Genomic DNA, 13,328 nt, shown 5'->3' with positions numbered 1-13,328 from the left:
GGTCCAGCAAAAGGGTTTGGACTGAAGATCAGCACCTGCAATTGTGGCAGCAATTAATTTAAGTTCCTTTTGTTGTATCCATGTCTGCATTGTGTACTTCATCGAGCTGCAGCAGCACCCGCTGGCACAGAATACAGCGGGTAAGTAGCTGCTCTTCATACAAGGGACAGCAGGTTGTAAAATCAGTGTCCTCTTCTCTCTCCGCCTCAGCACCTGGTTTTACAGCATTTGTGCCGTAGGGAGGTGCAGACAGTTCAAAGAAGCCTCCAGACCCACCTCCTCTACTGCAGTGTCATTACGGGCAGCGGGAGGCTGCGCGCACAGCTGAACTCCTGCCCGTGCAGAGCTGCTGCACAGCACCCATGCGTCGTTAATGTTGCCCTCACAGAGCGGTGTGATTGCTGCCTCGGCCTCTTTGTGGCTTCCTGCCCAAGGGTTCATTTCATTCTTGATGTAGTATAAATCATTCCAACATAGTACCTCATAAAGCCCCCCCCCCCCAAACAAACAAAAACCCCCAAACCAATGACAGGTAGGTATGCTGGAGAAGCTTTTGCTGACGTGCTGGCCTGCCCTCACAGATTTAAAACTGCAGAAAGCACTGACAGCCATCTTATGTGATTACAAGGTTGCTGTCACCGCAGTCACCTTGAATAACAGTGCCTCATTCAGATGTGCTACGGGGAAAAACAGAGGGAGTCTGTTGTCTTCATTTTCTAGAGACATTTAAATTAGGCAGTGCAGTGAGACTGTCAGTCATGTTAGCTGGCTGCTGAGGCTTTGGGACTGCGGTGCTGACAGGATTGCTCTTATTAACCGATGTACAGCTGACACTGGAAAGGGCAAAAGGACCCTTCAGCTTCTCATGTAAGACTGTGAAAGCAGAGCACCAAGGCTAGGAAGAGGCTTTGGACATTGAGGAGCTTCTTGGTGTTACCACCTCCTGACCTGCAGGCAAGCTAGCGCAAGTCCTCCTAACCAGACAATGAAACACCACTTGCATAGCAAGTTAGTTTGGAGGAGAAAACAGTGAACTCCTTGGGGGAGAACTGCCAGTCTGTAGGAGGGAGGATAGAGGGAGATGTTTTCCCTTTCCATCTCTGGGGAAGCAGTTGCTATAGACTCCCTCTGTATCCACTCTTTGGGCCCAGTGGCCCACTGAGAAGTTGCATCAAATCAGTGTGGGATACATTTCTGTCAGATGTTTAAGTGCTTCTTTTTCCATGATGGGTGTCATTATGAGAGCTCCAGAAGAAAGGCAAAACTCCTCAACAGGAGTGGACAGGAGGAGCTTGCTGCAGGTACTGTGCGGCTTCAGGTACAGAAGTTTTGTTTCCAAATTCAATACCTAAGCAGAAAGTAGAGGAAAGAGGATGTAGACAAGCTGTGATAACCATCTTCATAGCCAGAAGCAGTTGCTGGAGACTTGGAGTGGGATGCTCCTCATGCCTGTGGGGGCTTGGGAAAGAAACCATTGGCTTTTAATAGCAGCATGGGAGGCATGGGTGAGGTATCCCTGTGAGTGGCCACAGCCGCAACAGACTGTCAGTGAGGACTGAGGAGGGTTTGTGGTGCAAGTGTTATGGGGGGTGGACTCAGCCTAGCTGTCCTGGTGTGGAAACAGGAGGTCAAGAGATCCCTCCCAGCCAGGCCAGCTACCTCGAAGTAAAGCTACTGCTGAGGAGAGGAACCTGTAAAAGGAGACAGGGAGCATCACATCTTTATCCAATTATGTATCTGATTTTTACACTTTTCTAGGAAAACCTCAAATAAAGAAGAAAGTGCAAAGGAGAGAAAAACAAGATGCTTGTGCTGTCTAACAACACAGCCCTGAATTCACTCCTCTCCAAGCTCCTTCAACACTACCTGGAACAGACGAATAGCTCTGCACCTTCCCAAGCCAGAAGTGCTGGCAGCAGCCTGGAAATCATCTATGTGCTGCTGCTGATCGGCCTCTTTGGCTTCTTCACAGTGGGAGTCATGCTGACCAACATCCGCAGCAAGAGGCTGGAGGACTCCCGAGACCCCTACAACACCTACATTGCCACAGACATTTGGCACAAGAAGGACAGGGAGTATTTTCAAGCCAAGCTCATAGAAAATCACAAACTGTGCTGTGTCTTTGAAAACCAGCTGGCTGTGGAGCAGCCAAGCACGCAGATTCCCGAGGCGAAGTCTTCCTAGCATAATGGGAGAAAGGGTTGCACTCTGCCCAGGGAGGACCCTGATGATACCTGGTATGAACCAGGAGAGCTGCTTGCCCATCTGCAGAGCTGCAGGCAATGGCCTTGGTCATGCTGAATAACCATGAACTGATTGTGAAGCTGATGGGTCTGTGATGGCCCTGGTGATGCAGAAGTGCCTGACCACCAGGACCTTGTCACAATCTCTCTAAGGTCAAGGAGAGGGCGGCACAGTGAGAGTATCATGGGCTGATCAGCTTCATCTACTGAAAAAAGAAATGTTGGCATTACCAGTGTGAACACTTGCAGTAGTCTGTGTAATTAAAACCAAATTGGATCAAATACAAGCCAGAGGCATTAAGAACCACATATGATTTAGTCAATCATCTTCAAGTAATACAGCTTCTTCTAAGAAAAAGTAGCTGAAATATTTCATATATTTCATAGCATAAGATAATAATTTTATAATTTCTACAATGTTGTGGATGACCTATTTCTTTTGGAATCATGCACTTCTTTAAGAGAAAATTTTAGAGAAAGATTACAAATTCTTTTCTGAAAACCATTTCTGTAGAAAAACGCAGACTTTGGAGGGAATTTTTTTTTAACAGTGCCCCTGATTCCTAGCAGGTACCCCAGATAGGTTTTGCCAGCCACTTTTGGTTTTCTTTCTCATGGATGGAGGTTGATCCTGGTGACAACACCTTGTACGACCATTCAGCAGACCAAAGGGTCTATACCATGTAAGTGTGTAACGGTTCAAAAGTTTCAATCATACTTAATTATTACACAAGACCCTTGGTTGGAAAATTAATTTCTACTCTGTGAAGAGCAGTTCCACAAAGTGCCTGATATTTAATCACTGATGCAGCTTATGTCTGTGCTTAATGTAAATCCTGTGAGAAGTTCCTCCAGCTCCCTGGATACAACAGTTTATCTATTGCAGTACCCAACACGAGGTTCATGCCATGAAGATTTTCCTGCCCTTGGCCTCCTTTTTCCACCTTCAGCAAGCAATGCCTGCCGAGCTGCCAGGGGACAACGACAGGGGCAGCAGAACTTGGCTTATGTGGCAGCAGCTATCAGCTATCTCCATTAAAAGGGAGAAATGTGGCTCGACTGGACACCGTGTTACTCAGAATAGCAACCTCGCCAGCTTGAAGCCTCTTTTCTTCTTTGGGATCAAAGAAGAAATAGTCTGGGTAGGAGGAGGGGTGGGTATTTCTGCTCTGCAGATACACATCCCATTTTTAGTTACTGGAGAGGAAAAAGAAGTGGGAAAGGCTTGAAAGAAAGGCATGCAGAGCCTTCATAGGCAAGGTGAGGGCAGATAGCTACCCACATAGTTGGATAGGCAAGAGATACAGGTCACAGCATATCCCCTTTCTGTACACAGGTACTTCTTTAGCACTACTCTTTAATTATAGTAATATCCTAACCATGCTTGTGTTCCCAAAATACTTAGGACATCTGATATATTTTTAAAAAATATATTTATATGGTGCCCACTATTAAGCTGAGGAGATAAATGTTTTCTGTGGCTTGAACAGCTTGGAAAATCTCCATCAGCTTAATTATCTGAGTCACTTTTTCCTCTAGAGGAATGTAAACCAAAGGCAGGCTCTGGAATAATGTTGACTTCTCAGCTTGGGCGCTGCTCTTTTGGGATCTCACCATGCAGTCTGTTTATTACTTGCATTTCCCTCCCGCTGTGAGAGTGCAAATGCTTTCGCTTGCTGGTTCTCTAGAGAGAAGCCCATGAAGCATTTCTGATGATGTTTAAACATGCATCAAAAATGGCCTTTAATTACATTAAAACCTTTGAACATTAAGCTTGTCAAAAGGGCTCTCTCCTGTAGCTCCCCCTCCACCCCAAGTATTTTCAGGTATTCTGGGTCTAGGCACTTGCTGGCCACTTTATTTTAATAGCCTCAATGTAGTTGACAAAGGTGATAGTCAGCATTAGTTGGCTTCCACTTTTCCTTTTGAGCTCTGCCATTTTATTTATTTTAAAAGAGAAGGAAACCACTGTGCCTTAGTCATAATGCTTTCCTGTGCCACCAGGCTACAAACCGTTCTTCAGTGGCGGCTGCGGACTCCCACTGCAGCCTTTCACGTCACTTTTCAGCCTTGCAATTCTCCTTTTCCCCCAGTATTTTCATTTATGCAAAAGAATAAAATATGAATTAGAAACTGCACTTTTGGCCTCAGATGGTTTTTTTTTTCCTCCTAAGCTGTTTCACACACTTGCAGGAAGAGTGCTGATACTACCTGACGGGCACCCACTCACCCATCCCCTTTATACACCCAATTAACCAGGGCCAGGCCTGGGTGCTGGGATATTTCTCGGTACGCCTAGATCTGCATAAATATCTAAATGCCAGGAACAAACTCCTTGCCTCAAGTAAACTTTTGCCACACGCAGGGCAAACTTGGCTACAGTGTCTGGCTACAGCAGGCCCAGCTTTGGCCTTTGAGTATGTGCTGCACACAGCTTTCCAGCAGCACCTGTCCCACGGGGGCTTCAGGTTTGGTTGCACGACCCCCAGAAATGACACTGGGCCTTGCAAAAAAGGAGAAACAACTGTGGGATAGTAGCCCCCTCCAGCAAGAGAGGTCTGGTGCCCAGCTGGCACCAGTGGCTCCTCAGAAAGCATCGGCTGGGTATCTAGCCCTCATGGGATGCTCTGTTGAGATTTTTATTAAGGTGAGAAAGGACCATTCTGATACAGGAGGGGCAGCAGTACATATCCTGAGACCTCGAGGGCTAAGGTCAACCGGGTCACTTTGCATGCACTCCTTGGAAAAGGCTTTGAAATCCTTTTCTGTATAGCTCTGGATTACGTAATGGCCGTTTTGGGGATGTAAAGTGTGAGTCAAGCTGCAGCCGGCATTGCTGAGCATCCTTCAGGGCTTGTAAACACAGCTCCCACTTCCTCTGTCATTAGCTCTGACTCAGGCAGGATGGCTGACATGGAACCCATCTCTGACTTCATGTAATAGGAGAAAGAGCATTCACTGGCCAGAGAGTGCCTAGAAATGTGCGATTACTTCGCTCGCTCATCATCTTTGCCATAGACCAAGGGCCAGGGGCAAACCTCTCATATGATTACTGTCACACAGAGCTCACATTTTCCTGGTTTCCTGCTTGTTGGGGAGACTGAAGAACCTTAAAATCACTAGGCAAGCGTTGGACTGTATTTGGCCCAAGCTTTAAAAGTCTTTTACTCGGGAGACATAAAATAGCCAGGGGGACTGTCGGAGGTTTATTTTTCTCCAGTCCCCAGCAGCTGAAGTCCCTGGCTTCATCAGCTGTGTCTTGTTCTAGTCCATAGCCTTGCTGCTGGTTGGCCTGGTGAGCACACCTCCAGGCACAGGTATTCCTTTCTGGTTTATGTTTTTTATCATAGAAATTACATGATATAGAAATGCCAGCATTACACAATGCTTATAAATATTTAACGGGTGGGTATCAAGAGGATGGGGCCAGACTCTTCAGTGGTGCCCAGGGACAGGACAAGGAGCAACTGGAATAAAAGAAGTTTCATCTCAACATGAGGAAAAACTTCTTTATTGTAAGGGTGACAGAGCACTGGGACAGGCTGCCCAGAGAGGTGGTCTCTGGAAATATTCAGAATGCCCAGAGAGTCTGCTTCTCTGGAGATATTCAAACCTGCATAGGTGCGATCCTGTACAACCTGCTCAAAGTGATCTTGCTTTAGCAGGGGTGTGGGACTAGTTGACCTCCAGAAGTCCCTTCCAACCTCTGCCCTTCTGTGATTCTGTGAGCTGTGCTACAGCACAAATGCAGACAAGATTCATGCATCATACCTCTCGGATGGGAGAGTCAGTCCTCATGCCTTGGGGGAAGAAGATCCAGGGAAGTTTTTCACTAGGTTATGTGGTTACTGACTCATGGGCAGATGAGATTCCCTCTTCTCTCCTTTCCTAGAAACCTGTCTGAGCTGCAGCTGTGAATGCTGCAGCCCTACAAACGTAAAGCATGTCTTCTTGGGCCATGCCTGCAAAGCTGTTGTGGGAATGTCATCTGCAATGCCCCTACCAGAGAAGACTTCCCCAGCCATGCGTGGAGCAGGGTGCAGCATACAGCAGGGCACAGCTACCCTTCTCTGGCAGCACACAGTCATTTGCTGGAGTTGGAGTGTGTTTACCTGTGTGGGCTCACACAGAGAGTGTATGGGTGGTCCAATCTCAGCTTTAAGATGCCCAGATACCAGCTCTACCTGTAAGAAAGCAAGGGTGCAGTTCTTACTTCCCATCTCACAGAGAACTTGTATCTGCAGCAACTGACTTTTATTATACCCAGCAGAAATTCTTAGGGCTGCAGGTATGAGGGATCAAACCCCTAGTATTAAGTAGTCCATCTGGAAAATACTTCACTGTCAAAGGCAGCCCAAGTGTTCAAGTCTGAAGTGAGTTTCCCCCTTCCTCACTTTATAGCTATCAGTGTTATCTTTATTTGCAGTTGGTTGAGTCAGACCTGCTACACCGGGAAGCGTGCACAAAGACAAGGAGAAGGAAACTGATACAAATAGAAGATATGAGCAATCAGAAGCAAGCAGAACATTCTTTACAGCTGATAACTAGATTTAACATATACCATATTTCTATGGCATCCTGTTTCATTTTTACACGTTGCTACCACTATGCCAAACTCACTCCGTAATCTCGTTATCCATCTGGAGCCACCAGCTACGCATGTGAAACCTCCACGAAGCCTTTCTCAAGAAATTGCTCAAGGGACCAGCACAGATGTGATTGCTTGGCAGAGGAGGCTGTGGCAGGTCACGTTGCATTTCACCAGCGAGGTGGGCAGGAGGCTGCACCGGAGACAGAGCTGTCCATGCAACTGGCTTTGTGATCACCTTCAGGCAGAGGAAGGGTCCCTGTCAACCACCTTCCAGCGACAAGAAGGAGAGGTCCATACAGTGCTGAAATAGGCAAGCAAAGCACCTCTTGGCAGTTCTCAGGCAGGGCTTGCAAGGACAGTTGTTTCTAAAGCCAGCTTTCAACTGCACCCATGAGAGTCCTTCAGGTTACAGAAAAGGGAAGATGTAGGTAAATATTGATGGAAAGTGCAAGAATGCTAAATCCAGGAGTGAACATTGTGGCCATCTGATCTGACTTAGCAGAGGAAAGGCCAAAGACTCAAATACAGGCCCAGAGCTTCTGGTTGGGCTATGGCATGTTATTTTCAGAGGCTTGCCAAAATAATTCCTCTGCTCAGTCCACAAAATTCACACACTGGACCACGGGTCACCAACCTTTCAAGATCAAGAACCAAGCAAAATAAAATGTGACAACTTAACGTGAGAGCACTTGCTCTGAAAAATGCTTAATTCAGCATCTGTCTGATGAGGGTGATACCAGTTTTATGACAGGAATGACAAACAACCCAAAACACAGGTGACCTTCACAGAAATAAACTGATTTTGACCGACATTCAGTAAATGGATTCTCGGTATATGATAGCTTTGGTTTCTCTTCTAGATGCAATGGCTTTCATACAAGAAAACCATACATAGCTTGTGAGCCTAGCTGTGAGCATTCATTCCGATTTAACCCTGGGGATCAGGGCTTGAGGGGCAGCTGCAGTTCAGCACAGCATGCTTACCTATTGGGTACGTAATGCTCAGCTGGCACAGTCCCATCAGCAGCATCTCTTCTGCCTCCTCCCACCGCAATATTCACACCTGCTCCAAACTCCCCTTCAAAACACAACCTCTGACCTTCGGACATCCCTCCCCAGCCTCCTCCATGGGTCCACAGGTCTTCACTCCACACAAAGGTGCATAACCCCTCTGCCTCAGCCAAAGGGGGCCATATCAGCAGAGCATCTAACCCATTGTTCCCAAAGTCTGAGCACCAATTTCCTTTTTCCTTGTGACCTCCAGCTTGAGAGTCAGGGTAATTTGTCAGGGGAACAGTTGATTCAGCAGCTGTTCTGGTTCACTGTTGTGCACATAAGCCTCAAGCCTGTGGTCTTTATTCAGACCCATGGCAACGGTAGGCTTAGGAACCTCCAATCTGATGGGACTTTTTGCCCTGGCAGTAATTTCTCAAGCCTTTATTATCAGCTTCCCACCTAACAATGCAAAACAAATCTGGGAAAAGAGTGCAAACAATAATCTCATACCTACTCTGCACCTGCAGGCAAACTCCCTTCTCTGGGCTGCTTGAGCAGCTCCGTCTGCAGCTTCACCTCCAGTTCAGCTCCCAGGGAATCCTGACTCTGAGCTGCCTGCAGAGACCAGAGGAGTAAAACATCAAATCCTCCCCATACTTTTATTTATTTTTCACCTTAATATGCAAGAGTTATGGTGCAGGAATAAACAAAGGAGCACACTCATCAGCCAGGTACCCTCTGCCAGCCAAAGGACCACAAAGATTTAGCCCCAGGCAGGACTGACATCTAAAATTAACCCTCTGCTGTGCTCCTAATTATTTCTTCCCCTCAAAAGTAAAACAACAAAAAAAAAAAAGAAAAAAAAGCAGCAAGGCCTCTCTCTTTAATAGCAACAGCCCAATAGTACTTACATCCAAACCCTGGCCTTGAGAAAGGGATTGTAGCAGAACAAAATGTAATTTGAATAAAAATAAGCAGGTGAGAAAGAGAAACATCCTGGTTCATGCTAATCCGAATTCCCAGTGGAGTTGGCTAGCTCACTGCAGAATACAGGCAACACAGCCAGGGTCATCTTAGTTTACAACAAATTATTTAATCCAGCATGTGTATATTAAACAGCCTTTCTGGATTTATGTGCATGTTGCTCTTTATTTCTGGTCATAGAAGTCACTGAAATGCAGAAATTGCCAGTCCCTTTGAATCTACCTCCAGACATCTCAATGGCAGACTACCACGGCTGAGATTCCTGACCTATTTTTCTCTTGTCCCTCAAGGGAACCATGACTGTGTCCCCCCTGGCTATGTGGGGCAGTTCTTCTCCTTGGAGAACCCCCTGGAAAAGTTTGTCCAGGAGTAGAGGTAATGATAATGTCTCTGTTGATGGCAGCATTGTCACTGACAGTGATGGGAATGGGATCTCATCCTGATTTGGACTCACCAAGGTCAAGGGCACCACCACATCCCAGTATGTGGGCTGTGATGGAAGCAATCTGATCTTGTCTGAAAAAGCTGTTACATGATGAAAATTGATACTGTGTGATCTGGTAGTGTAAAAAAAATGAGCAAAAACTACCTTGCCACGGTGTGTTTGGCATGTTGTGGTACAGCACATGGAAGCCAAGGCATCACTGCAACAACAGCAGAAGCAGTCATCGGGCAAGACAAATGGCAAGGAATCCATCCAGTAGCTGCTTACAGGGGCCACCAGCCATTACCAAAACCCCAGAGCTGCTTCCCAGCTCTCCTACTAAGGCACCCAGGACCTGGGGTACCAGGGGCATCACAGCCGCACTGGTAGCACCAACTTTTCCTTCCTTCCTCCCTTCCTTCCTTCCTTCCTGCCTGCCTGCCTTCCGCTCCAGGCAGCCTTCCTTTTCCCTCCCAAGCTTCCTTCAGCAGGAAATGACACAGGCAGTGCATTCTATTTTTATCCACAGGAACAGCTGGGCACTTTGGGTGATTTACATATAATTAAGTAGTCCGTGAAATTTTAGAAGAGACATGTTGCAACCTGATGCGTGTGTCAGAGGCGTTTGTAGTTTTGTTCCACGTTACAGTCCCTATGCAGTGAGGAGGGCAAGCCTGTGCACCCATCAGTGGCCAGCAGAGTGGGTGCATGCTCCTGGACAGCTCTGAGGAAGCATGTTAAACCCCAGTGCCCGCTGCTCAGGCTAAAACATTTTATCTGGAAATCTTCAGAGGAGGAGGAAGAGGAAACAGGCAATTACAGCGATGGGGACAACAGGAGGCAACCTGTCAAACTGCCTGGCCTGCTGTCCTTATGTGTGGCCGTACCCAGATGCCTCCCTAGATCATGGTCCTACACAAATACTCCTCCTCTGCTGACATCTCCTTCTTCCATTTTTGGGACTTTATGGGCAGGTCCCAGGCAGCTCTTCCCAGCTGTCCAGCCCGTGGTTTTAAAAATACACAACTCAAGGTCAATGTCTGAGAAGGTCATAACCATGGTGGTCTTGAAGTAATGCCCTGAGAGGTAACCACCTCACCACAGCTGCCTCTCTGTCACTGGCTGCAGTCACAGGGCAGCAAACACGACTTTTCTCCCAACACCGTTAGCCCTCTCTGCACCTTCCTCTTCCACCTACTCTGATGGCTGACTGATCAGGAGCGAAACACAGGAGGAAAAAAGGTCTTTGCAATGTCTCACAGGTATTTTCAGCATTCATGAGATGATGCTGGTCTTCAAGTGTCCCACTGGGCTTGGTTTCCCTGGTCTAGTTAATCTCCTGCTGTGGGGACAGCACCACTTGTCCTCCAGTGTCACCAACAGCCAGCAACCACTGCCGCAGGCTGGCTCAGCTTGTCCCAGGGTGATGTTGTCCTCAGCAAGATCTCCTTAATGTGTAGCCTGTGGTGGAAACAGGATGTGAAGCACAGGATGGGAGTGGCAAATGCTTTTATTGCTGTCCTAAAGGTGATACTACTCAGATCGTGTTACCATGTGTTTTGGACAGGAGCCATAAACGTGAACACAGGACCACAATAAATGTAGATCTTTTCTGTTTCATAGGTACAATTAGAGGGCAATATCCAGAGCTTCACTGTCAGTAAGTGAATCACAAGTGGCAAAACCTGGATGTGGCTTTGAGGCAACCACCTCCCGAAGCAGTTAACACCTGCGCAGAGCCAGCCTGTGAAATGAATCAAGTGATGAAGCAAGGATGAGCCCACAGTGCTTGCCAAAGATTTTGTCTGAAGAGCACTCTGTTGCGAGACCAGGAGGCCCGGCGATGCTGCCTGCCACAGCTGCCTCCCAGTGATGTGGGGTCGCAGCAGCACTCAGACGGCACTAGAAAATGAAATTTCCTGGCAAAGAGAGATTCTGAGAATGGTGGGAGAGCAGCAAAAGCTGTGCAGGTCTGCCTCACTGGAATAATGAGGACATGAAATGCATTTAGAAGGATCAGTCAATAAATGTTGAAAAAAATAGAAAAAAGGTAAGAAAGTAAAGAAATTAAGAGGAGCTGTTGTGATTTTGTGTGGTGGGGTTCTGGTGGAGGAGGGGGGGCTGCAGGGCTGGCTTCTGCGAGCAGCAGCCATAAGCTCTCTGCAGGCCCCACAGAGCAAACACCAGCCAGCTCAAGGCCGCACCCACCACTGACCAAGGCTGAGCCCATCAGTGACGGTCAGAGCGCCTCTGAGAATCACATTTAGGAGAAAAAAAAACAGAAGCAGCTGCTTTTTGCCACCAGAGAAGGGAGTGAGAAGATGTAAGAGACTGTGCAGACACCAAGGTCAGTGAAGAGATGGTGAAAGGAGGCACTACAGGTGCCAGAGAGAGAGTTTCCCCTGCAGCCCATGGAGAAGACCATGGTGAAGCAGGTTGTCCCACTGCAGCCCACAGATAATGATGGGGAGCAGAAATCCCACCTGCAACCCATGGAGGACCCTATGCCAGAGCGGGTGGAGACACCTGAAGGATGCTGCAACCCCATGGAAAGCCTGTGCTGGAGCAAGCTCCTGGCAGTAAAACCTGCAGCCTATGGAAAGACCAAGCCATGTTGGAGCAGGTTTTCTGGGGGACTTGTGACTCTGGGAGACCAGGCTGGAGCAGTCTGGGCCTGAAGGTCAGCACTCCATGGAAGGGAGCCGTGCTGAGGCAATTGGTGAGGAGCTGGAGAGAAATCATGACTAAAGTGAAGTCTGCTAAGAAGAGAGGCGTGGGGGAAGGTGCTTTAAGATCTGATCACACTTCTCATTACCCGACTCTGGTGTCACTGGGTGTGTAGTGCAGTGTCATAAATTAGAGTTTCTTTCCTTAATTCTGTGTTGAGTCTGTTGTGCCCGTGACGCTGATTGTGGAATGATCTCTCCCTGTCCTTATCTCAACTCCTAAGCCTCTCAATATATATTTTCTCCCCTGTCCAGCTGAAAAGGGGAGTGATAGAGTGGCTTTGGTGGGTGTCTGGCCTCCAGTCAGGGTCAAACCACCACAGGAGCCTAGGCTTAACCACCGGAGACTTTTATCATCAGAATCACTCCTAAGGTAATGTAATAACATCATGCTTGCCATTGGACTCACACTGCATATCTCACAGAAGGCAGCTCTTTCCTTTCATCTGATTTATTCACTGTGCAAGTGAATTCAGCATTTGCCCCTGTTGCTGAAGAGGTACTGGGAATATCTAAAGCAAAAAACAGCTAAGAAGGAGCGAGCCACGTGACTGAAGTGCAGTGTATGGACCAGGAGCAGAACCCCTGAGCAGAATCACCAGCACCATGCTGTTTCCACCTATCCCCAGAGTTTTGCAATAAATACTCAGGGATTTAGACAAGCTTTTTCCCACACCTACACTTGAGCATGGAGAGAGAGAAGCAGGTCACCAGATAACCAGCACTAGCCCAAGGCCTGTTGTTGCAACAGCAAAATGAAAGCTCTGGCTCATTCTCAGCCACAGAAACTTGGGCAATGCAATTCGTGACATGGTCTGACCCGTGCAAGAGGCAATGTGTGCTGCCTTGCACTGAGGCCATTACCTGCAGACCTCACCACAGCCACTGCAAAAAAGTGTCCCTTCTCAGCCTCTTCCAGGAAGCCAAGATGACTCAGTTATCACTGAGAGGAAGCTGGGAAGACAGGGCAGATTATCACCCTGCCCACCCAGGGACCTAGGAAAGGGTTTTCTATGTAAAATAGCTCAATACTCTAACAAACTCTCCACAGCTCTTGCCTACCTCTCTGCAAACCCAACACATCTCTCCTTCATTGCTGGCTGCTCCTGTTCCCCACAGCGCAGGCCTCCTGTCAGCACTGCAGCTGCATGCCATCCTCCTGGGCATTGTGCCCCTGCCTCAGGGGCAAACCAGGACTACTTCTGAGACTTCTTGGGGCCCTCCAGCCCACAGAAGCCCCCATGAGGATTGCTGGGGAAGGGAAACCCCTCAACACCCCTGTCTTGGGGATGGTTCATTCCCAGAGTAAATGTCTGTCAGGGCATGACCTAGATTTTTTTTGAGGAAGTCATGGGGCTAGTGTG

At 47.8% G+C, this 13,328-nt stretch overlaps 1 protein-coding gene across 1 annotated transcript; it reads left to right on the top strand.

Annotated features, from left to right (window-relative positions):
• Positions 1 to 1,803: 1,803 nt before the first annotated feature.
• On the top strand, positions 1,804 to 2,184 carry KCNE1 (potassium voltage-gated channel subfamily E regulatory subunit 1; the record flags this gene model as incomplete). The annotated part of the gene is made up of 1 exon (XM_084274123.1): positions 1,804 to 2,184. The coding sequence occupies one exon, from the start codon at positions 1,804 to 1,806 to the stop codon at positions 2,182 to 2,184; it is 381 nt and encodes a 126-aa protein (XP_084130249.1).
• Between the last annotated feature and the right edge of the window lie 11,144 nt (positions 2,185 to 13,328).

The sequence above is a fragment of the Gallinula chloropus genome (genome assembly GCF_964237585.1).
Source record: "Gallinula chloropus genome assembly, chromosome: 1".
NCBI lineage: Eukaryota > Metazoa > Chordata > Aves > Gruiformes > Rallidae > Gallinula > Gallinula chloropus.
This window is presented reverse-complemented; position numbering and strand designations above follow the sequence as displayed.